At 42.7% G+C, this 26,399-nt stretch overlaps 1 protein-coding gene across 2 annotated transcripts in view; it reads right to left on the reverse strand.

Annotated features, from left to right (window-relative positions):
- Positions 1–26,399, reverse strand: part of LYST (lysosomal trafficking regulator) — a 163,972-nt gene that overhangs the window by 11,349 nt on the left and 126,224 nt on the right. For both annotated transcript variants that reach the window (XM_077751733.1, XM_077751732.1), the window contains exons 42-48: positions 25,531–25,687; positions 21,645–21,785; positions 18,186–18,403; positions 13,240–13,470; positions 11,138–11,327; positions 7,383–7,519; positions 4,215–4,313 (exon numbers count right to left, since the gene is read on the reverse strand). In XM_077751733.1, coding sequence (XP_077607859.1) covers positions 4,215–4,313; positions 7,383–7,519; positions 11,138–11,327; positions 13,240–13,470; positions 18,186–18,403; positions 21,645–21,785; positions 25,531–25,687 — 1,173 coding nt within the window. The remainder of the gene's footprint in view (positions 1–4,214; positions 4,314–7,382; positions 7,520–11,137; positions 11,328–13,239; positions 13,471–18,185; positions 18,404–21,644; positions 21,786–25,530; positions 25,688–26,399) is intronic.

A 26,399-nucleotide genomic window follows, 5' to 3' on the forward strand; every position in this document is an offset into this window, starting at 1 on the left:
CCCCCCCCCCCGGCGCCCCAAGAATTCTGACCCAGGCTGTAATGCCAGGCAAGAGGTTGTCCCGTGGGACTCATCCTCATGCTCAGGGACCAGTCTTTGGAGAAGGGCCTCCCTGGGCCTCTCCAGCCCTGGGTGTTGTTCTCCATTCCTCTCACAAGAGCATCACAGCATCAGTGTCAATACTCCAGATTGATACTGTCCTTGAGGCCAGAGCTCCCCTCTGCTTATGTACCTCTCTGGCTTGAGGGTTTTACACTAGCGTGTTAGCTCTTTGATGCTTTCATTACACACACACACACACACACACACACACACACACACACACTTGTGTTTTACTCCATGATCATCAATGATATTTATGGGATAAACACAGAATAGGACCCCTATAGTGGTTGTTGGTAGTTTTACAGATTTTATACTTTAAAGTGATTGTAAGAGTATTACTATATGATTCCCTGACAGGTCAGAAAATAATTTCCATGGGCAGAACAGGAATCATGGCCTACTTCATTTAAAAATTGCTCTTTAATGACCTCATACTCTCTCGGAAAAACCTCCTATTTATTCTCTTGCCACCACTGATTTAGAGAACAGAAATACATTGTCACTTACAGGACGATGATGTGGCCATACTAGTTAATTAGTGAAAAAAATAAGAGCAATCATTTTAAAATCAGTTATCACTTTTAGAAGACATTCTTCTCTAATCTATAAACAGATTATAGACAATTCCTTCTAACAAATCAACTTATTCATCCTACGTGGAATGCATTTTAGGCTACCCTGGGAGAATCAACAGAAACTTACAAGGCTCAGAGTTAGATATGCTTCACTGGGTAAGGAATGTATTTCATAAGAACCCCTTGGAAATATTTTCTAGGGATAACTATTTTGGTCATGCCCTGCATGGCCCTCGGAGAGCCTGCATTTTGTCCCTGTTACAGCTACCACCCACAAGAACATGAGTACTTGTAGAACATGTAGCACCCTGGCATTCAGTGGGTTGGGAGAACAGAAACTGGTGACATGAGGTGCCTTCTGCTAACCTCACAGGCACCTGCTCACGATGCAGCTTTTGGGGGTGCCAAAACGATGAGGGGTCCCTGAGAAAAAGAGGCAACAACGTCTACAAAAACCCAGTTTACCTCCCCTCAAAGCAAACAGTGCTATAACCACGGAGCTAAGATGTGTTTTGGGACATGGTGTAAATTAGTTACTGCTAATCTCATGACTTGATTACCTAATACTAGTATACTTGGGAGAAAAAGAAAGCCCTTATNACTCCATGATCATCAATGATATTTATGGGATAAACACAGAATAGGACCCCTATAGTGGTTGTTGGTAGTTTTACAGATTTTATACTTTAAAGTGATTGTAAGAGTATTACTAGATGATTCCCTGACAGGTCAGAAAATAATTTCCATGGGCAGAACAGGAATCATGGCCTACTTCATTTAAAAATTGCTCTTTAATGACCTCATACTCTCTCGGAAAAACCTCCTATTTATTCTCTTGCCACCACTGATTTAGAGAACAGAAATACATTGTCACTTACAGGACGATGATGTGGCCATACTAGTTAATTAGTGAAAAAAATAAGAGCAATCATTTTAAAATCAGTTATCACTTTTAGAAGACATTCTTCTCTAATCTATAAACAGATTATAGACAATTCCTTCTAACAAATCAACTTATTCATCCTTACGTGGAATGCATTTTAGGCTACCCTGGGAGAATCAACAGAAACTTACAAGGCTCAGAGTTAGATATGCTTCACTGGGTAAGGAATGTATTTCATAAGAACCCCTTGGAAATATTTTCTAGGGATAACTATTTTGGTCATGCCCTGCATGGCCCTCGGAGAGCCTGCATTTTGTCCCTGTTACAGCTACCACCCACAAGAACATGAGTACTTGTAGAACATGTAGCACCCTGGCATTCAGTGGGTTGGGAGAACAGAAACTGGTGACATGAGGTGCCTTCTGCTAACCTCACAGGCATCTGCTCACGATGCAGCTTTTGGGGGTGCCAAAACGATGAGGGGTCCCTGAGAAAAAGAGGCAACAATGTCTACAAAAACCCAGGTTACCTCCCCTCAAAACAAACAGTGCTATAACCACAGAGCTAAGATGTGTTTTGGGACATGGTGTAAATTAGTTACTGCTAATCTCATGACTTGATTACCTAATACTAGTATACTTGGGAGAAAAAGAAAGCCCTTATCAATAAAGTTGAAAAGTCTACTTCTAGGTAAATACATAACTGTGGAAGGGTAAGCTACGTAAGATTTCACAAGCCTACAGTAATTTCAAAAGCAAAGAAACATGTCTTCCTGCATTTGCACTGTAACTGCGCTGCGCCCCCTCCACTACGTTCGGAGCTATGCTGTGCACAACTGCTCCCATACTGACAGCCTCATCTTTTTTTTTTTTTTTTTTTTTTTTTTTTCCTCTACTCCATTCTTAAGACCAATCACAACAGNCGAGAAGCAAACAGAAGCGTGAGCTTAGAAGAGGAAAGTGCCGTCAGCAGCCAATATGAGAGTGGATGTCAACTTAACACCCACTGTAGGCCTTCGGGAGTGAATGGGAGACATCCCCAAAGCTCAGAGGCTTCTCTGCTTGCTTCCGCAGCATTCTTTCTGTTCGGCCTAAAAGACCTTGACCGCACCCGCTTCTCCTCCTGGCTCTGACCTTGCCTCCCGACTTTCAGACCCTAAACTACACATACTGAGTACTTGCCATCCCCCAAGTTACCATGCCTTTCTTGCCGTGTTGCTGGTTTTCTGTGCCTGAAATAGCCTTTCCTCTTTTCCCTCCTTAGTAAACCGATCCTTTCCGATCCAGCTCAAGTGTGGCTTTTCAGATTTTCTGACCTCTGGCCGCCCTCCGGGTCTAGGCGGGGTGCGAACTGTTCTTTGGGCGGGCGTCTACTTCACTCTCCCGCCTTCCGCGTGGCCCACCTGCACCGCCACAGCGGCCTTCGGGCTTGGCACCCCCCCCTCGGGCTCATTCCCCCAGGTGCTGTTCCTGGCAGGTGCACGGTGGGCTTCCTAAAATGCTGGTTGGATCAAATTACACCTGCTTCAAACATTTTAATGGTCCCTTAGGCTAAAAGGCTAATAGGATACACTATTATGTTCATAGTTATACCCCAAGGATCACGCAAAGAACCTTGGCAGGAGTTTAAAACGGAATAAACTTGGACAGAAAAGAAAGAATCTAGCATCACCCCATGTTGGCAAGACCGGTTTACCCAGTAAAACATATTTAATAATCTAAGAGAGAAAACTTGTAATGGGGAGGAGGTGGGGCAGAAAGCACAAGAAAGTTCTAGAATAAAACAATTACTGAGTTATTACCCTAAACTTGCTATTTATCCTTAACAGCACCACAGAGAGTTGATTCAAGAAAGGAACAACAGTAAATTAAAAAGAACAATTGCACAATATGTCTTCTTCACTTGACTGCTTTATAATTTAAAAATCTGGAGATTCAGCAAATGGCTAAAATAAATTTCTTCCAGGAAGTGGTATAAACCAAGATGGGCTATTTGGATTTTGCTCCGGTCCAGAAAATGTAGGAAGGTTAAATATTAGACGTTCTAGGGATACCTGGGTGGCTCAGTCAGTTAAACGTCTGACTTCATGATCTTACAGCTTAAGAGTCTGAGCCCCACATTGGGCTCTGTGCTGACAGCTCAGAGCCTGGAGCCTGCTTCAGATTCTGTATCTCCCTCTCTGTCCACCCCTCCCCAGCTCATGCTCTCTCTCTCTCTCTCCTTAAAAAATAAACAAAAAAATTTTTTTTTTAAATATTAGAGGTTCTAAGCTTCCAAATTTTATAGAATCCCATGGTACACTCCTAGGCATTCAGGTCGACACTGAGAATACAGGCAAACGAGCATCACAATGTCATGAAGAAGTATAATCACAAAAGAGATCATGAATCAAAATGCCATCCGTGACACCAAAAATAAGATCTTTATAATCACTTTCAGAAATTCTCATGATCCTAATAAACCTAAAATTAAAGAGTCAGATATATGGCCTTTTATAGCTTAAGAGCTTATGTGAAAGAGATTAAAGAACAAAAGATTAGAGTGCCAACATTTTCAGTTAATCTTCTACAAACGAATTATACTTCATAAGCATTTTCCCCCCCCACGATCATGAAAATCCCAGCTCCTCGCGAAGTGCGCCCCAGGCCTACCGTGCTGCTGGTGAACCTGTTGGCGTAGGCTGTGATGACACCGCATTTGCTCCCAGTAAACAGCTGGCAGCTGTCAGGTACCCAGGCGCAGCTAGTCACCTTGGAAAGAGGACAAACCAGGGGTCACCGTGTTTAAGAAGCAGGAGAAATGTTTCTATTTCTCTGACAACTATTTAAAATATATATAACTGCAAAATTTAATAAACATTTTGCTCAAAGTGATTAAACAAGGGCCAGTGGTAATACCAGAGTATTCTGTAGCTTTAAGCCAGTTGTCTAAAGGCTGTTTCCAAGTTACAGTGTATTACAGTATATCATCATCTAAGATTTGACATTTTTCTGCACACATGGCCGTTTGTTCCTCAGAAATTTAAAGAAAATGATCCAGGACTGACTGGATCCAAGGCTGAGTGTGTGTGCGCGATGTGTGCATGTGTGAGGCTTTACACATTTATCTGATTTTTACTTTTTTTTTCTGTTTCTGCTTCTAGTGGGGAAATGGGGTACATTCAAATACAGGTATTGTTTCTAACAGTTCTAAAAACTGTTCAGTAGGAGGAGGAAAGATACGTAGAGAAGAAAATCTCAGATTATCCCTTTGGGACCATAAACCCTTCAGTCCTAACCAGGGAGGCCCTGTTCAAGGCCACTCAACACTCTGCCCACTGAGTCTTCCTCTGGATCTGGGAACCAGCTGAGCCCCCGTCCCCAGCGGCTGTGCTCCTCATGCCCCTTCTCCAGTCCCAGCTGACCCGCAGCCCACGGACCCCCAGGCTGCACTGTGCTGAGAAGACAGAGGGCACCGGCCACAGATCTCATCCTCTCCCTCCTTCATGCCTTGAGTGTCTCGGGGCTTCTCCTGATTTAGAGGAGGAAGCTCCTCACTTTTAAAGCCAGCTGCACCCACCCCCAATGTTCCACAGGACATCTGTCCACACTCTCTCAGAATTTCAATCTCAACTTCTTCCCCGGACCTGCAAATGTGCTCAAGTGTCCGCCACCCTTCTGTCACGCTGGCTCTCCTTGACTCTTCATCCTTCATCAGAGTCCACTGGCTCCAATTTTAGTTTTCTATTTTCTTTCTTCTTTTAAAAAAATTTTTTTATGTATTTATTTTATTTAGAGAGACAGAGAGCGAGTGGGGAAGGGGCAGAGAGAGAGGTAGACACAGAATCTGAAGTAGGCTCCAGGGTCTGAGCTGTCAGTACAGAGCTTGACGTGGGGCTCGAACCCACAGACTGTGAGATCGTGACCCCAGCCAAAGTCGGACGCTTAACTGACTGAGCCACCCAGGCGCCCCTATTTTCTTTCTTGAATAGTTCTAACTATTTGTAAGGGTTAGCATTTTGTCACTTTTATTCTTTCTTAGAGGTCTTCCAGAAGAACAAAGAGAAAATGTAATTATTTTATATATATATATAGAATAAAACTCATTGTCTTGCAATTACCATTTGGGTCCACTGAACTCTTTTATAAACCTAAGTTACAGTTACAGGGTTTTAGTAATTTTGTCTTCCCTTTAGCTCGAAACACTTTGCTATTTCATCACTACGGGAATTATTTCATCAATTATTCCCAACGATGCTAACATGAAACAAACACGAACATGAAGAATGATGGATCTCCTGGAAGGATAATGTAGTATGTGAAATGAACTGTCATCCTTTGTGGTTTTTTTTTTTTTTTTTTTTTTTTTTTTTTCTAGAGNAACACAAAGGAAGGCTGGAGACGCCCTCTGTGTCTCTGTACTCTGCTTCTAGCTTTCACTGAACACAGCTGGGAATTCAGAATTTTTTATGTTCTACTGATAATAGAACAGAGAAGAAAACTGACAGAGGACTGTGTTTCACGATCGAGAGATCAGTCAGAAGGTGCAGGCAAGAGGGCAGCAGGGCTCTCGTCTCTGATCATGAGGACACTGACCGTGGAAGTGAGATCGGAGTGTGAGTCCTCAGACAAATTTTCTCAAGCTAAGGAACTACTGCAGGAACGATATATTTCTAAGGATGAAGATGAAGTACGGTGCCCCCACCCAGGTAGCCATTTGACTGGAAGTTCTTCATCACCCAGTATTTTCCTAGAAGAATCTGGACCATCCTGTTTTGCTAAAAGGATTTATGACAGTATTCTTTTGTCTTCAATGATATCCTTGTGTGCCAAACTTTACGTGACAGAAATTACTTTTGTGATGCTCAAATTCTTACTAAAATTTCTAATAAGGCTGTTTTTCACTGTCCTTTTGCTTACTTTTGTTTTACTTTACTAGTACCCAGATAACAAAAGGTGATGACCTTTTCTTCAGGTATATTGAGGGTTAAGCAAAGGAGTTATTGCTCTCCTTTTTTTCACTGACAAAAAAAACCCCACAAATAGCTTACTCCATTTCTCACATGCTCAGGGAATGAGAAAATGTTAGGACACATGAATTGGCGTCAAGTGTTACGTAGATAAAGGAAGTTGGAAATGGTAAAAGAATTTCCCATGGAAACAAAGTCACAGAAAGAGGGTTTAACATATGATTTACTACGGGAAAAAGTTGTGGCAGTATTGTGTGTGCGTGTGTGTGTATATACATGCCGTATATATACCATATATATACAACTGGAGATATTTTTACAACAGCGTTATGAGAGAGAGGTGGGGAGTCCCAGTTTCAAAGAGGAGGAACGAACCTCAAGTTTGGAAAGGTCTCTGCCGAAGGCGCCCCAGTAAACAAGCACTCTGGGCCACTCACACAGATCAGGGCTTTAGGTGGGCCCCGTGCTCCTTCTACCCCATCATGATGCCTGAACACCCAGCCTGCTTCGCAGAAACCAGGTAGAGAAGATGGCACTCTGGTTCTAGAAAATGACCCAGTGACAAAAGTAACGTGGCCACTGAGAAGGACGCAATGTTGATTTTGTTCCAACGCCATGCCCACAGCTGTTGCTGACTCGGTGATGGTGACTCTCTCTCAGTGAGGTACCAGGTAGAAGACAAAGGCTGGGGACACAGTCAGAACAGCAGTAGTCGGGAGGCCTGAGCACTGTGAACAAGGCCTTGTCCAGCACCATCAGCTTCTGGACTGGATTAACTACAGAATATTAAAGACCAGGTGCTACGAGTCCTGACTCCTTTTTAAAGCATTATATTTAATTAGTATTATAAAGTAATCATAAAAAAGTTTACCTGATATTGTTGAGAACTTTGTATGAAGTTTATTGGAGGCTCGCTTTGTTTACTCTTCAACCTCAAAATGTTATCAGCATATCCCCAGCTCAGAATGGCTGACCACTGAATGTCAGTACTGTTCATGCTTCTCACACCTCAAGAAGGAGAAATAAAAGTATCAGATTGCCACTGCTCAACTGTTACTGACAACCCCCCAGCATGGCGGGTTAAAAGGTGAAGTTTACATAGCAGAACATAGTATGTTTCCAGTGCAAATCATCTTTATATTCATAAGATGGACTGATTTAAATTAGTTTTATTCCTTTAATGCTGATGGGATTCTAAGAGTGGGACTGTATTCTTTTTCCCTTCTGTTGCTTTGGCTGGGATTTGATTTAGTACTAAAATGTCTGTAAAAGAATTTTTATAAAAGACAATGATAGTCAAGCTGACTCTATTCATGTTCTATGAACTTTTTACTTTTTTTTTTATTGTTTTTTTATTTATTTCTGAGAGAGACAGAGACAGCATGAGCAGCGGAGGGTCAGAAAGACAGGGAGACATAGAATCCAAAGACAGGCTCTAGGCTCTAAGCTGTCAGCACAGAGCCCGACGTGGGGCTCGAACCCATGAACTGTGAGATGACCTGAGTGGAAGTCGGACGCTTAACCGACTGAGCCACACAGGTGCCCTGACCCTTTTACTTTTAAAAATAAATATAAACGAGGGGAGCTCAGGTGGCTTAGTCGGTTAAGCAGCTGACTTTGGCTCAGGTCATGATCTCACAGTTGTGAATTTGAGTCCTGCATCAGGTTCTGTGCTGACGGCTCAGAGCCTGGAGCCTACTTCTGTTCTGTGTCTCCCTCTCTCTATGGCCCTCCGCTGCTTGCACTCTGTCTCTTTCTCTTTCTCAAAAATAAATAAATGTTAAAAAAAAACCCTTAAAAAATAAATAAATATAAATTAGATGCTACTTAAATAATTTCGTAGATACCACCTGCTGAAGAACCAGTATGGACAAGTATCAGGACTCGAAAGAGAACATGGCCACCCTGGAAGCAACACCTGTCCTGGGAAGGATCATTCCATCCCATCAACTGCCAGGACTTTGCACAGCAGACTTTATGTACTGAGGTTCTGCTCTTTTTCTCTTTTTCACAACATAGTTTTATGTCTTTTGGGGATAAAGATTTGGACATTCTGACATCCCTTTTCAGCACTATTCAAAATCTATGCTTGTTGGTGTGCTGAATATAGCTGATGCAGCATTAATGCCATACCCGGTACTGGCCCTGGAATTTGGATTGCTTAAGTCCCTTATGGAGAGACCACGTGCTATATTTACTGCAGCACCTAGCACAATGAGCCCACACACAGAGGAATAAAAGATAAATATCTGTTGAAAGAATCAATAGCACGGTGAAAATGCAATTCGCAGATTGGTTTGGTTTTGTTGAATATAATACCAAATGCTGACGTCAGTTTTGCAATAAAGGAACTGGAATGTACTCACTTAATATAAGCTGCTCTAAATATAAGCTGCTGGGGAAAGGAACCTCACGTCAGGAGTCTCAGGACCTCTGAAATGCTACCATAACACCTGGCATGCAGTGGGTACTCAGTAAACCAAGTGCTCGGTGAATGAAATACATAATAGAACCGTTCCCAGTTTCTCATTCCAGCACTTACAAGAGGCACCACTTATTTTTTTTTTAAAGAAAAAGAAACTTTTCCTTTATGGATTAGAATAGTGAACGTTAAACAGCAGTTTGTAAGAAAATGGCTTTTTCAGCACGCATAGGCTCGACTCAAGCCCCAGAGATTGATACAGTTGGCTCAAATGGGACCCAGGCAAGTATGTTTTGAAAAAAAGCATCTCAGGCAATTCTGAGGCACAGTTTACAAGCAATAGGTAACTTGTACTTGTACTTTTAAAAATAAATATAAACTAGAGACGCCTGGGTGGCTCAGTCGCCCTTGTACAGGCCTATCCTGGGTTTAGGAGCATCCAAATGATCTCACTATATTATGCATGTAGAGCTCAGCAAAACCACACAGTTATTTGATAGAGGGGCGTGCAATCCCGCGCAGCTGTGAGCACACAACCTCACTCTCATGGGCATGCTGAGCGCTCACTCCCGCAAGGCTGCTGTGCAGCACTGTGGGCTGTCTGTGGCATGCTGGGCGCAGCGGTGAGCACACACAGTCCCTGGGCCCAGCACGCTTACGGACAGCCTGACGGGCATTTACTAAGCACTTAGAATGAGTCAGGCACTGTGCTAATCATTCCCTGCATTATCTCATTTAATCTTTACGGTAAATTACTCTGTGAAGTAAATCCTTTTGTTATTCCCATTTTATACATCAAAAGCCAGGATTCAGAAGGTTTAGGTAACTTTGTCAAGGTCAGACAGCTGCTAAGTAGCAGAGCTGGGATGCAAACTCAAGGCACTGTTCCTCCTGAGGCCGTGGCCAGATCTGTGCTGTTCCCTATAAACACCTAGATGCCGGCAAATCCCAAACGCATTCCACAAGGAAGCACAGTATAATCTGAATGCACACAGCTATTAAGGGCACACTCACTTAGGGCTCTGATCGTAATGGCACATATTAGGTAGGCTGACGATCACATGTGACACATTTTACTGCATCATGCTAAGTGGTGACACCTGCCCTTTCTCTTCTGCTCAACAGAGACCAACTTCAATCCACTCTAATTATTTTTTAAGGGAAATTACTCACACATTTTGGTACTTTAAGTATTATTAACAGTAAATTAATTTGTAACACACCTCACAACTAACCGTAACATACTAGTGAAAATAAACTGCTGATATTACAGTAAATAAACAGATTTACCATACCCTACTAATTCACTAAACTGAGATAAAATGATACGCAGCCTCTCTTCTTACTAACAAGCATAAAGGTAATCGCTGATTCCATGATACAGACAAGGGTAAGTCTAAAGGACTGTGGTCAACCAGCACACTTAATTTCTTTAAGTGACCTCTGCTTGGTAAGGACGCCGCTTCCTCGAAATGCAGGGCTGCCCGTGCTGGGAGCCAGCTGCACAGACCCCAATGAGCACGGCGCCTCAGAAATACTGTCAAACACAAACTGTGATGGTCAAGAGGCATCTATCTAGTCCACGCGCTGGCTTTTAGGCAAGTCTGCACACGCCTGTTATGAACAGATGGGCGCCCCAGTCATCCATTCTAGTGCCCAAAGCCCGTGCCTAGTAAGCAGGGAGAGTTCTTTTATATTGAACGAAATGGTTAATCACATTAACTAGGAAGTAATTACGGCACTTTTCCATGTGCTGCTGTTGGCGGATGAGTGCACAGAGGCTGAGAAAAGGATTGCTTTCCAGGCTCACCTATTTTTAAGACCTATTTTCGAGGCTGTCCTGACTTCCTTGTTTTGTTCTGTTTGAATCTCATGACTATACCTTCAGAGGTACTAGATTTGCTAGTCTCTTCTGGGATTCAAGGGCCTCAAAAGGTACATTTCTATAAAACTGATGTTTTCATCTTTTGATCATAACCACAGGATGCTTGCTCTTGGCTTTGACTCCTCCTATTTCAAATGGCACTGCCTTTGATCCCTTTTCTTACCCCCATGTGGTATGTTTAGTTCCTACTTTGCACTAAATAACCACATGCTTGAATGATTTTCACCATGGCCTCAAAACTTAGAAATAAAATAGTAGCACAGATGAGCTGGAAACAGTCAAATCTCATGAGAGAGGTACTGAGAATGTTTCCATTTACCTTGTTCTTTGCTGTACGTCATCAGCAGACAGAAATTCTGGGACAATCCACAGATGGCTCTGGTGGGCAGAGCCTGGAGAGAACCAAATCTCTCTCCGTGGGGCTGGCTGAAGCAGACCACAGGCACCGGAGCACTGGGAGAACCCACGTACTCCCCCCACTTCAAGCCTTTTATCCACGACAGAGGGCTCTAAGAGGAACGGAAAAAGTCAGAGGTAGTAAATATAGAATGGCTTCTAACTGAAATCCTAAACAAAGGGTAAGCAACCTGATTATAAGCCCTTTGTAGGCAAGAATTATGTTCTACTTTTTTACTGCTCCATGCTTAGCATACAGAAATCTGTGTTCCTTGTTGCTACCCGCAGGGATGAAAGTACAGAGGGAGCCCCAGTCCGCAGGCGGCTGGATCCCAGCTGGGCTGAGGGGCAGACAAGAAACAGATGCACAGACAATATGTCAGGCGGTGAAGCTCTAGGAAGAACAATGGAGAAAGGGAATAGAGCAGGGACCGAGGGAGTCACTGTCATAGATAGGAATCAGGGGACTGAGAAGGGGACATCTGAGCAGAGACCTCAAAGAACAGGGAGAACAAAATGGGGCTGTTGTCCGGGCACAGGCCATCCCAGCTGGAGGGATCGGTGGACGTGCGGGTCTGAGTGGGAATGAGGCGGTGGGTACCGTGTTCCCACTGTAAGCAGATATGTGGCTCAGATCTATGTACCAGCTGCAAACAGTTGATCAGCACTGAGTATTAGTAGATGAAACTGCATTTAATACTTTTCAGAGGTGTACTATTAAATTATTTTGACATGGTAAAATAATGGATTCCAGTGAAAATAATGACCCTGGTAATGACAATTACAGTGATTTGTGAGGCTTCAAAATTTTAAGGGTTACACTGACAAATAAACAGAAACAAAAAACACAGCTTCCAACTATGAAACACAATTCTGGTGATCTGGTTTTGGTAAAATGGTACTATCATACTGATGTATTAAATTTGAATCTTACTGGTTGTATCACTTTTATTTGCGTTCAACATGCATGTGTTATATACGTGAGCTATGAGCATAAAGAATTTCCATGTGTTTTTCGTTTTTGAGAGAGAGAGAGTATGTGGGTGCACACGTGCAAGCAGGGGAGGGGCAGAGAGCAAGGGAGACACAGAATCTGAAACAGGTTCCAGGCTCTGAGCTGTCAGCACAGAGCCCGACGTGGGGCTCGAACTCACGAACCCTGAGATCATGACCTGAGCCAAAGTTGGACAGTTATCCAACTAAGCCACCCAGGCACCCCTAGAATTTCCATGTATTCTACATTTAGTATATTTGAGTAACCTTATTTTAAGAAGTAATGTCAAAACAAGGTCTGTGAAAGCTGTTCTTACAATGGGTCACAGCTGATCACAGCTGGAGACATGCTGCTTTATGTCATGTCCAAGATCCTCACAACCTCCTTCCCTGGTGCCTTCGTTTTCTGCAGCAAACCTTTACAGTGTTTTACAGTTCAGTCTCCCATCTATGCTCTTTGATAATGAAGAATTTAGCTGCGGGTTTGAATCCATTTTTCTCTTAAGGCTTGCTTGCTTTGTTTCTGTAGTTCAGAGCAAAAATGATGCCTACTTTCCACTTTAAGAGGCAACACTTCGTCATTATAGTCTGGGGAGGCCTAAGACATATGCAAGGTTCTCCTTTAATTGTGAACCAAACACTCACGCTTCTGGTGGAAGACGATAACCGAGACCCTGTCAGGCGTGTGAGCACTGCCACACCAGGCTCGGACTTGTCTCCAGTCCTGGACAGTTCCCCGCCTCCGGTGTGCAGGTGCCTATGGCGCCCCTGCCTTGTAAGGCTTACGCTGGGAAGAGCCCTCTGGGAGCCGGCTGTCTGAACGGAGCTCCCCAAGGCACTCTCTCGGGTCACTAACATGGCATTCACTCCGTACACAGCATCGCCGTTAGTGCGTGCCCGTGTGCTCACTGGTGAGCGCACACCTGCAGGGGGCCCTATTCACTGGGGTGTCCGTGGAGTCTGGGAAAAGGCCTTACATCTCTGGAGTTTGATCGGTTTTTGCCGAATTCTATTCAAATTCAAATGACATACCGGGTAGGTAATTTCTTTGACCTGCTCTCGGGTGTCCCTGAAAGCAAACTGCACTAACAGCCCCACGGCAGCGGGGAGCTCTCCTTCGATGTTGAGCTTAGATCCGGATCTGCTCGCGTGGGCCGACTGGAACAACTGGCGAGGGGTCTGGCCGTAGGTTTTTATCATGGTTTCCAGGGCCCGCCTCTGGACAGGGTCTTCAACGGCAGACACATCCATTCCAAAATACGTCTGAAGAGGAAAAGGGAACGAGAGGTATGTAAAAAGTGAGACTGGCAATGACACCGACGGGGAAACAACTTGTTTTATTCTCTACGTAGTATACTCTTCTCTATTTCAGTGGAAATGGTTTTTAATTGTGTTTGATCAGTTAGTGATGATGAATGGTCTCGATGAGATAAGAAGTCATCAATGTTCCTGAATGGGTGAATGAAAATCATGTATCTTGATTGAATCAGGGTGCTAACTGCGTATTGTATGTTTATAAAACTGATTTTTAAGACCAAAGAACATAAGACTTCATTTATCTGCACAGCAGAGGAAATCATTAATAAAGTGAAAAGGCAGCCTACTGAATAGGAGCAAATACTTCCAAGTCATATCTCTAATAAGGGATTAATATCCAAAATATACAAAGAATTCCTACAACTCAACAGCAAAAAACAAAACAAAGTAAAACCTGATTTAAAAAATGGGCAAAAAATCTGAATAGATATTTTTCCAAAGAAGACATCCAAATGGCCAACAGACACAGGAAACAAGGCTCAACATCAGTCATCATCAGGGAAATGCAAACCAAAACCACAGTGAGCTGTCACCCCACACCTGTTAGAGTGGCTGGTACCAAACAGCCAGGAAACAAGTGTGGGTGAGGAACCTTTGTGCCTTGCTGGTGGGAATGCGAACTGGTGCAGCCATTATGGAAAATAGTATGGAGGTTCCTCAAAACATTAAAAATAGAAGTACCACATGATCTAGAAATCCCACTTCTGGGTATTTATCTGAAGAAAACAAAAACACTGATTTGAAGAGATGACTGCACCCCCATGTTCACTGCAGCATTGTTTATAATAGCCAAGCCATGGAAACAACCCATGCCCATCAATGGATAAGTAGATGAAGAAAATATGATACACACATGAACATTATTCAGCCATAGAAAAGAATGAAATCTTGTGACAACATGGACAGACCTTGAGGGCATGATGCTAAGTGAAATAAGCCAGCGAAAGTCAAATACCATATGATCCCGATTATATGTGAAACCTAAACATACAAATGAACAGGCAAAAAACAAAAAAATGAGCTCAGAGATACAGAGAACTGATTGGTGGTTGTCAGAGGTGATGGGGAGGGGGAGGGTGAAATGAATTAAGGGGGTCAAAAGGTGCAAACTTCTAATTATGAGATAAATAAGTCCTGGGGATGTCATCCACGGCATGGTGACTGCCGTCAGTAACACTGTATTGCACATCTGAAAGCTGCTAAGAGAATAAATCTTAAAAGTCCTCATCACAAGAAAAAAAATTCTGTAACTCTGCATGGTGATGGTTGTTCACCAGACTGTGGTGCTCATTCCACATTACATACAAATACCGAATCATTATGTTGTACATCAGAAACTAAGATAATGTTACATGTCAGTTATGTCCCAATTAAAAAAAAAAAGGGGGAAACCAAATGAGGTTTTTCTTTGGACTGACTGGTCTTTTCAGTGAGGACTCATGAAGACATAACCAAGATGCTCAATTAAGCTGATCCAAAATAACAGCTTCTATAGGCAGATTAGCAAGTGGAGGCATTTTTTCTGTAGCTGTCTGTCAGGTACTGGTTAGAAGACCAGAGTCAAGGGGTTATTCAAAATCATTTCAGGCAGTCAACAAAATGGAATGAGGCAATGTAACTTTCAGCTTATGGCCACACAGGGGCGGAAGAAAAGTAGAGGACCTGGCCCCGCCCCCATTTGATCACTTTGTAGAAATGAGGACTAGAAGTTCAAAGCCATTTGTATCAGCCTGAAGTTACCTGATATCCAATACTCTTTTGTTCTTCGACATTAATATGCTCAAAGAAAGAGTCTGATTCGTCTTCTCGGGAGACACAATGGCTGTCTCAGGATGTCACAGGATGGTTTTTTGTGGCTAACTCACGCAGGGGTCAAGGGCGGGCCAGCCCAAGATGGGCTGCTTTGGCATATCGATTATTTTAAATAAAAGTTAACTTAAGAGACAGGCTGTGCAAGAAGGAGACCCAGACCCTCCTCTGTCCCCCTCAGAACAGAAAAGGTCCCCTCTGATAGCAGGAAGTAAAGAGACATCCTTATCACCAGAGATGGGAAATTTAGAGCGGAGAAGGTGGCATAAACCACCCTTGTTAGTTTTTACTAACCTACTACCCCGGGCCAAATTCTGTTTAGAACTTACTAATTGAAGCTCCCAAACTTATGTTTTCTTCGTCTTGTCAATCCCACACAGATTTATTGTCCCTTTGTCTAGAAAGTATAAAAACTGCCTACCTCAGTCTTAACTTTCATTATTGAGTCTCTGTGTGCACATAATTAAACGTTGAGGGGTTTTTTCCCCTCTTAATCTGTCTCCTATAAATTTAATTCCTGCTCCAGCAGGAAGACCCTGAAGGGAAGCAAAAGAATTTTTCATTCCCTTTACTCACACATGCCATCCTGGAGATGTCTATGGATCTCGACGATGGAGGCATATTTTCTTACAGATATAGATATTAGTAAGGAGCCTGGATTTTTGAGGTCTATATGTCTCCTTGTTTTCCTGGGCTGAAGAATCGGGACTCTGAACACTAGTGTCCCTGGAACCCAAGCCAAGTCTTTCTGATTTCCGTCGTAGGCACAAGAGCAGCACATCTATGCCTTATGCCTCCTTGGAGAGGATGAATTTAAGCCTGACTTCCTGCCCCTGTGTTTGCTCTGGAGGCTTTCACACACACTGAAAGTGACTTGAAGCTGGCGGAGAGAAGGCTATGATGTCCCTTGGCCATCTTGGTGAGGCTGTCAGTGGAGGTGGGGGGACAGCTTCCTCTCCCCTGCAGGAGGTGGAAGACTGGATAAGAAACAACGCCAAGTATCTCATTTTGACTAAAACATTGTAAAGAGGGTGGCATCCTCCATGCTGTCATCCTTCTTAGGACATGAAGCTGGAGAGAAAGGGGGTCAGGGCAATAATCAGACTGGAAGAGGTTTGCCACAGCCCTGTTCTTTCTCCCTCGGTGTTGGAAAAGAAAAAACTTTGTGTACAATGTAAAATTATTGAAAAAAATCATTTGTTTTAGTGATGTAGAGGAAAAGGCAAAAATGAAGTTAAGTACGACGCTGGCAGGTAGTTCAAGTGCCGTGAAAATTCCAGGCTCTTTAATGTAAAGAATGAAACACATTTGTCCTTTGTGTTGTCCTCCCCTAGAGTCGGATGGGGAATGACATGCATTTCCTTCCTCACCCTGCAAGCCAGCCGTCAGCAGCTGGGTACAGATCTGTCATGTTTGTGCAGACCCATTTGTACAGCGTAGCTTTTAGCAGGTAATCAGGCATAGCCAATTTCATTACATATGTAGACATAACATTTCTATAAATGCCAAAATAAAATTTCAAAGATTCTTCAGAAGTTAAATAATCTTCAACACTACTCCCCTCACCATCACTGCCACCACAAGGGATCAAATACTTGTTACAAGTGCTTAGCTAAGCATGGTCATTCTTTTTATTATTATTTTAATGTTTATTTGAGAGAGAGAAAGGATGCAGGGAAGGGGCAGAGGGAGAGGGAGATACAGAATCCGAAGTGGGTTCCAGGATCTGAGCTGTCAGCACAGAGCCCAACGTGGGACTCGAACCCATGAACTGTGGGATCATGACCTGAGCTGAAGTCAGACGCTTACCTGACTGAGCCCCCAAGGCGCCTCTCGGGATTATTGTTTCTAATAGCAAACAAATACTAACTAAATATCTAACAACAGGGATGGCTAAATAAATTACTGTATGGCCATCCTACAGAACAGTGCTATTAATAGAAATGGACTCATATATATGTAAAAAAAAGTCTAGAAGGTGCTTTTGATATTTACCTCTAGATGGTGATATCAAAGTTGATTTTTAAACGTCTTCCTTTTGCAGTCTGTATTTTATACATTTTTCTAACAAGGCACAAATACTGTTTCTGCAGTAAAGACAGATGATGCCATTTCAAAAGAGAACACGCTTAGAGGACAGTGTTCAGGAAAGAGTTAATGTAGCAGGCCTGAACTGCTCTCCACGGAGAGGCCCACTGCAAGGCTGGCCTTTGGCTGCTACACGGGAACACAGGTTTCTGGAGAGTTCCCACCATTTCCTAGCTGGTAAGAGGGGCTCTCTGTGCCTCACCTGTTTGCGCAAACAATGCGCTTCTACTGAACACCTGCTTTCCTTCTGGGAGTCTGGACTTTGGGTACGTGTCAGAGAGAGGACTTACGCGGCCGGCTGTCAATATAAACCCTGGGCTCTGAGTCTCTAATGAGCCTCCCGGGCAGAAGACAGCACACATGTTGCTGGAGGAAGTAAGCATGTTCTTCGAGATCTTTTGGGAGAAGGCTCTTGGAAACCTGTGCCTGGTATTCTCCGGCTTTGTCCTATACATCTTTTCCTTTTGCTGATTTTGTTTTGTATCTATCACTGTAATAAATCTTCTGTCAGTCTGACTATATCTGGGTCTTTAAGTCCTCATTCAACCTGGGGATGGTCCTGAGGCACCCCCAGTGGATAGACAGCCTCTTAATTTTTTCTCTTAGTTATTTTTAAAGAGCTGAAATCTAAAACCTGAGGAGTCTTGTGGTAACAGTTTAATGCTACTGCTCATTCTCTTTGATTTTAAAGAAACAGCTTAACAGCTATCCCTTTATTCAGGCTCTGCCTTATAGAAATGGATATTTTTAAAAGAGTCACTTACAGCAGGATGAAAAACATTGATGGCTTGAACAGAAGCCTTCCCTTTTTGCTTATATCCAAATACCAAGTCAATCCATTGACAGATGTTCTGGGACACGTAGTCAGACTCTAGAGCCTGTCGATGAATGAGGATAAAAAGACGGGGATCGTTACGTGCCCAAGGAGGGAGGTTGACGTGATTGACCCGCTCACCATTCTGACGCACACCAAAATCAAAACCTGGAAGAGAAGATTAACATTAATGCTTATCTCCCCCAAGCATGCTTCATTCAGCCCACTGAGCAGGGTTGTAAGAGTTCCCAGAATCAGACATATGTCCTATCACCAGGAAGAGTAGAAGCAGAGAGAATAGTAACATCACTGTTCATTTCTTACTTACCTACTGATGGAGCTACGTGGGTGAATGTTATCCTAATTTCAGATCTTCTAACTTTATCCTTCTACCACTTTATATCATATTGAAAAAACAGCAGAAAATCACTGCCCACTAATTTCAATATTCCACTTACCAAAACTTCTAATGTATTAAGTGCTTAAATATCTACTCATTTATAAACTTGATTAAAATCAAATTGAGGCTTTGTATAAGCATTTTTGAATTATTGGTGTTAACATTATAATAAATTTAAGACTTTATTTAGTAAATATTAGCATTCTGTAGTTTAAAAAATTCAAGTCATACAAAGTTTACACATTCCTAAATGAACTACTAACTTTATGGTGAGTCCAGAGGTCTGTCCTGACATCATTTCTACTAAGCATCCCTGTGGACAACCCAATTATGCCTGCACATTGAATAAGAGCATTCTTCTAGGATGAAGATAAGCTGTTCTCTGATTGTTGGGTAGGGAAGCAAAAACCTCACAAGTGTTTATTTTAAAAAACTGTCCTAAAAGAAATGTTACAGAAATGTGTTTGTGCTACCTTTTATGGACAGAAAATCTGGATACCATAACAGAATAAAAATGAAAAAGGATCTCTTCAAAGCTGATTACGCTCCATATAAAATTAAGTTGCTGTCTGTCTCCTTCTAGATCTTGTGAAAACAGATCTCGAAGGACAGTCGCTAATTTTGGAAGTATTTTGAAATGATATGGTATGAAATAGAAACCAAGGGCTTATATGAATTAACACGGGGTGAGGGCGGGGGTCCTCTGGGAAAGCTCAGTTCATCCTACAGACAGCTACAGAGAGATTGAAGACAACTGGCCAGGAATCTACAGACTCTGTGTGAGCAGCGTCCAGAGAAGCAGCAGGGATTTACTGACTTCTCAATAGTGAAGGAGGCACCTAAGGGCTGAGCTAGGGAGGGACTGAGAGCAGAGGGTCTGCATAAATCCAAATCATTCCCAACTGTCAATGCTCTGGGGGCACATCACAAGTTGGGGACATCACAGGGAGATGACTGGAGGTATGAGGAAAGGCTATGGGAATGCTGATAGGAAATGATGATGTACATTAGAGCAAACTATATTTTCCAGAAATAGCTATACCAACACTTGCTGTGTTGCACGCTTTTCCAGAATCTTGCTTCTTCCCCATCAAGCGGCAGTCTATGCCCCATCCTTCTGAATGTGGGCGGGCACTTGTGACTGCAGTAGGAGTGCCACCACGTGACTGCCAAGGTTAGAAGAGGCCACAGAGCTTCTGCTTGTCTCTCTCAGGACACTTGCCTTTGGAACCCTGAGATGACAAGTCAAATGTCCAAGGCCATCACGCTATGAGGAAGCCCAAAGCAGTCCACGTGGAGAGACCACATGGAAAAGCATGGGCACTACATAAAGAGAGATGCCCGCCAGCCCCCAGCTGTTCTGATCCCCTGTCTGGTCCAGCTCCGGTCAATGTGAATGCAGATCCTGAGCCAAAACCCCTAAACGCACTGGGCTGAGCTGTTCCTGAATTTCTGACCTCCAAAACCTGTAATGATAATAAACTTATTGTTGTTTTGAGGCACTAGGTATTGGAGTTATTTGTTATGAAGCCACAGATAACTGAAACGTACATATAAGAAACCAGGGACAGACAAAACAAGCGTGGATTTAAATGAGTCCCAAACTGCAGGTGTTGACAATTCACAGAGGCCTTTCTCACTTGGGCAACGTTGTAAAACGTGCGCCAGGTAATTAGCGACGTGGGTTTATTAACGACTCTCCAAACAGCTCCAGAGAGGTGAGTCAGTACAGAATGCAATTCCAAAGTACTTTTCCTAACACTGACTTCTCTAAAGCTATAACCGTCAATTTCTTTTTTTTTAATAGTTTTTTTTTTTTTTAATTTTTTATTTATTTTGAGAGAGAGGGAGACAGTGTGAGCAGAGGAGGGTCAGAGAGAGAGGGAGACACAGAATCTGAAGCAGGCTCCAGGCTCTGAGCTGTCAGCACAGAGCCTGACGCGGGGCTCGAACTCACAAATCATGAGATCATGACCTGAGCCGAAGTCGGACGCTTAACCGACTGAGCCACCCAGGCGCCCCTATAACCGTCAATTTCATATATTCCTAAAGGTCACATAAAAATATGGAATTAAGTGGATGTGGGGGGGAGGGGGGATGGGCATGGAGGAGGACACTTGTGGGGATGAGCACTGAGTGTTATGTGGCAACTAATTTGACAATAAACTATTTGTAAAAAAAAAAAATACAGTACATAAAATAACCTAAAAAAAAATATATATGGAATTAAGTAATGCAGGAAAATGACCCACAAATATCTCTTAAATGGTAACCTGATCTTCTATTAAAAAACAGGTACGGTTAGGCAAGATTGTTGGGTCACTGGCATCATAGAAAATTTGATTTTATCCTCCATGATTCTTTTTGGTATTAGATGATTTTGGTTAGGGTGTTTTATTTCTAACTTGGTCACTCCTCATAAAATCATTGAGATTTTAGCTAACTTACACTGTGCTCTCAATAAATTCATAACTTAAAAAAATTTTTTTATGTTATTTTATTTTTGAGAAACAGAGACAGAGCATGAGCAGGGAGGGGGCAGAAAGTGAGACACACACAGAATCTGAAGCAGCTCCAGGCTCTGAGCCATTGGCACAGAGCCCAGTGTGGGACTTGAACCCACGGGCGGTGAGATCATGGCCTGAGCCAAAGTCAGATGCTCAACTGACTGAGCCACCTAGGTGCCCCAATAAACTCATAACTTTTAAAAATAATGAGCATATTAAAACCTTTGCAGTCAGAAAAAAGAATAAAGCAATGTCTGTAACAAAATAAAAATACATGTTTACAAATACCCTTAATAGTTAAAAGTTACCCGTTTTCCACACATATTTAGTCCTATAAAATACTTAAAATTTTCAAGCTCTTTGGAAATAAAATCATACACTTGATAAATAAAGGTATTTCTCTTATTTGGGGATTCAAATTGTAGGACTTTAAAAAGCTGTCTTTATTTTTAGAAAATTATAAAATAAGCACAGAAATATAAATTAGAAATGTTTTACATACCTTCACGGTTGACTAAGAATTCTGGAAGATAAAAAAACTCTGGGATAAGTTCTTTGACATCAGTCATGGACTCAAAAGATGAGAGGCGCCAAGTTGTATTTGTAGAATGAAAAGTTCTGTCTGGAATGTCAAAACTTTGATCTACAAAGAAATACAAGTAATAAAATTAAGACACAAAGACCTTACTCCATTTGAAGCTTGTTATAATTAATTTACTTCTGCTACTTCCAAAAGATTAAAGTGATGTTCATTTTTTTCCCATAGTTAAAAGAGGTTATTCATGTTCTTGAAAATAAATATTTCTATACATGATTTGAGACCATATTATAGCATTTTAAATCTGTATTATGTTTTCCTAGTACATATAACTGGATGGACTTATATCATTTATTTGTTTAACTGATTACTATCTGTCCACCCAAGAAGAATTAAAGTCCCATTAACAGCAGGGGTCTGGGATATCGCCCAGTGCATACTAGTGCATACTAGGTGCTTGATAATGATTTAATTCTTGAATGAATAATAAAGAAGGAAACTAAAGTTCAAGCAGGTAAAATAATTTTTTCCCCATCAGAAAGCAAAATTATTCCTTTACCTTTAATCATTAGGACTCGTTTTTCTTTTTGACTTTTAAAAAAATTTATTTTTAATTATTTTTTAAATGTATAATTATTTTTGAGACAGAGACAGAAGGGGAGTGGGGGGGGGGGCTGAGAGAGGGAGACACAGAATCAGAAGCAGGCTCCAGGCTCTGAGCTGTCGGCACAGAGCCTGACGTCAAACTCATGAACTGTAAGACCATGACCTGAGCCAAAGTTCGATGCTCAACTGACTGAGCCACCCAGGTGCCCCTGGACTACTGTATTATCTTTTTTCTTTTTTGGTGGAGGGAGGCATTGTTTTTTAGAAGTTGCAGCTCTAAGCTAAAGAATGAAGTACAGTTTCCTATAAATGCAAATGAAACTAAGCACAGTCACTCCTTTGTTAAGCTTTTCTGGTGTAGGCTATTAACAGTCAAGAACTGAATCTGATTCTGCCTTGTTTCGGCCACGAGTTCTGAGACTCTGTAGGCACAGGGCCCGCCTAGAGCAGTAAGTGGTACCCAAAGGCCAGCGCCTGAAAACACTGGCTGTGCAGTGCTTCTTAGGAACCATGTTGTACCATCCAAATGCCCTTGAAGTGGCTGAAAATTTTTTTTTTTTAAATGCTTTATTTATTTCTAGGAGAGAGACAGAGAGAGAAACAGCACGAGCAGGGGAGGGTCAGAGAGAGAGGGAGTCACAGACTGAAACAGGCTCCAGGCTCTGAGCTGGCAGTCAGCACAGAGCCCGACGCGGGGCTCGAACCCACGAACCGCGAGATCATGACCTAAGCGAAAGTCGGACGCTTAACCGACTAAGCCACCCAGGCGCCCCGAAGTGGCTGAAATTTTGAACAGATCTTTTCATGTAGAGAATGTCGCAGACTAATCTCAGCATCAAGCAGGCACAATTTTAAAAAGATATGTGAAATTTCTTCCCCAAGTCTGAGCTGCCCCACCTTGCAACATTTTCTATTACTTTTATTACTTTCTCGTCTCTTCTGTTGAGTCAGTTGGCTCAGGAGAAAAGGGAACCAATCTAAATGGAATCTAGAAAAATTAAAGGCAATTCTGAAAGGCTGTGGTGGAGTCACAGTATCCACACTAGACACCGCATCCAGCCGGAGCCGCGGGACCACAGAAGCACCCCGAGGGCTCTGTGCGGGTTTTTACTTTCACTGTTGTTTCTTAACTTAAAGCAGCACTACAAATCCCTAATCTCGAATGTGCGCGTACTGACCTAGTGGTTCTTAACCTAGCGCTTCTGTCCCCGGGGGACATTTAGCAACGTCTACAGACATGTTTGCTTCTCACAACTGGGGGGCGGGGGGGATGGCACTGGCATCAAGTGCCTAGAAGCCAGGAATGATGCAAAATACCCTGTAATACAGAGCGGTCCTCACAACCAAGCATTATGCAGCTCAAAATGCCTACCAGTGCCAAGGTGAGAAGCCCCGGACCACACTAGGAGTCTAGAAACAAATTCAAAAGCCAGCATAAATCATTTAAAGCTTAATCAGACAAAATTTATGGGGACTGCAGTAGCTTCCTTTTTTTTTTAAATCATTCTTAAATACACAATGAAGTAAACAGCATAATAGCAGTATATCTTTAAGAATTAAGAAATTGTAGGGGCACCTGGGTGGGTCAGTCGGTTAAGCATCTGACTTCAGCTTGAGTCATGATCTCACGGTTCATGAGTTCGAGCCCCGTGTAAGGCTCTGTGCTGACCGCTTGGAGCCTGGAGCCTGCTTCGGATTCTGTGTCTCCTTCTCTCTCTGTCCCTCCCCTACTTGTGCTCTGTCTCTCTCTCTCTCTCTCTGTCTCTCTCAAAAATGAATAGATGTAAAAAAGAATTAAGAAATTGTAGTTGATTGGGAGTTTTACATTAACAGATTCTTGGGCTACATGAAAAAAATGGCAGGAAGTAATAGCTCTCTTATATACCTCAGTGGTCCCAAACCACATGTGAACCATTCTTTTTTGTTTTGATTGCCACTTTTTTATAAGGGCATTCACAGACCAGAACATGTCCAGAAGGACGATCAGATTAGCAACAAGTTGGAAACTAGAGCAAACAAGGATGGTTTACACATGAATTTTTACAACTCTTCTGTAAGTACAGAAAGTAAGTCTTATTTATTTTTTGTATTCCTTGCAGCAGCTGTGATAAGACCCCGTATAAAGGCGGCTCTCAGCCTAATGTCAAATTAACTAAGGATAATTAGCGTGAGGATAAACAGGACTGGAAGGGAGAAAGGGGGCGGGGTAATAACCTTCAAATATTTGAACAGCTGTCGCGTGGAACATTTGTTCTGTGTACTTACACAGGGACGAATATAGGAGTAGAGACAGTACAAACAGACCAAGTAGAGACAGTACAAAATGCATTCCTCCAAGAGGTTGCATGTGAGTAAAAATATCGAAACAAGTTCAAGAAGGGTTGAGTAGATGAATGGATGATGATCCCACAAAAGACTGTGGGTGCCATGAGGAACAACTACAGAGCTCACACAGTGCTCAGTAGAAACCGAGCGGAGAGTATGTCCCTATTTGCACACAAGTTAGTAAATGTGCCTCTAAGTGATCTTCCGGCCTGCAGGCCGCCACTTAAAACACTGAGGTAGATTATTAACTAGAGAGTTACTATGGTGAAGGTGGCGGTGTGGCTCTCCTCTTAACTAGTTACTTATAATAGATTATAGTAACATATTCTCCCGATGTGATAACTTACATGATCTGAAATAACTATTAAAAACTGAACATCTTTAAAAAGTGAATTGCATACCCTTGAAAGGGTAGGTTTTATGGTATGTGAATTGCATCCTAATTTTTAGAAAGTGAATGGCATTTTTATAAGCTTAGACATGCCTAATTTGCAGCTAAAATCTGACACATTAGCAAGAGAATTGGGCTTACTACAAATTTTCCTGAAGAGAATTTTCCGAAGGAATAAATAGAATTCTTAAGTAGAATTCTTTTTCCTGGGGTTTGATTAGTCTCAATACATTCTCAGGAAGTATGTCAAGTTTTTTTTAATTTTTTCCTAATGACCCAACAAGATATTTTAGGTAGTTATAAAATAATCCTTACCTTAAAAATAAGACAAAAACGGAGAGGAAGGGGAGGGTAGGTGGGGGGGAATGGGCCAGATGGGGGAGGGGCACTGAGGAGGGCACTTGTTGGGAGGAGCACTGGGTGTTGTAAGTGATGAATCGCTACATTCTACTCCCGAAACCAAGAGCACATTGTATGTTAACGACTTTGAATTTAACTTTTAAAACATACATTGAAAGAGCCTCTTACCTTGATAGGCTAGGAACATTTTGGTGAAGGGGGGCATCCGGACCAGGAAGTGGAGCACAGTGCCACTGTTGGAGTAGTGGGAGCCGTAGTGGTAGGGCTGCACGGGGGGCATGGGGTCGTCCTCCCTGGCCCCTTTGCGGTACTCCTCCTCCAGGTACTGAAGGGAACGGTAACCGAGACCACGTGGTGAGAGCGCGCTCTGGGCAACGCCGGAAAAGCCTCGCTGGTTTTCTCTTCCGTCCCGCGCCAGCTCCCCTTCGGCGCCAATCTCCACGGCCGCCCTCCCTCCCACCCACGTCTGGCCTGCAGCCACCTTGAGGGGTCCTGCCTGGCGCCCCACGGAGGCCTGGCCACTCGAGACGCACGTCTCAGTCCGCACCTTTACTTTCATTCCGTCCCAGGAACCTCACCTGCTCTGTACTGCGCCTCCCAACTAAGGGTTTATAATGTGTAGGTCGAGAACAACTACTGTCACTAGAAACGTCTACATTTTAAAAGTGAATTTCAAGCTATAATGCTACGTTCTTTAGAGAAATTCTCCAGCAGTGGAAAAGCAACAGCAACGGAAAAATTGTATCACATTATTGAAATTCATAGGTACTAATGTTTAACATTTTATGGCTGTTTTGCAATGTAGTTTCACTGAGATAATAAAGAATGGGTGATTTTTCACCACTCCTATCTTCCCATCATGAAGTAGGAAGCTCAACCAAATATTTAAAACTGTCACAATTTTCATCTCCCATAGCTTCTGTCTGGCTCTGATAACAAGGCAGGTGATAGTGAAATCTGGAGTCACTTCTCCTGGATTCCATAGCACTGCCCCATTTTCAACTGCCGAAGAATCAAGGGGTGGCAGTTATAAGACG

Source organism: Crocuta crocuta, unplaced genomic scaffold (genome assembly GCF_008692635.1).
Source record: "Crocuta crocuta isolate KB4526 unplaced genomic scaffold, BGI_CrCroc_1.0 scaffold59-1, whole genome shotgun sequence".
NCBI classification, from domain to species: domain Eukaryota; kingdom Metazoa; phylum Chordata; class Mammalia; order Carnivora; family Hyaenidae; genus Crocuta; species Crocuta crocuta.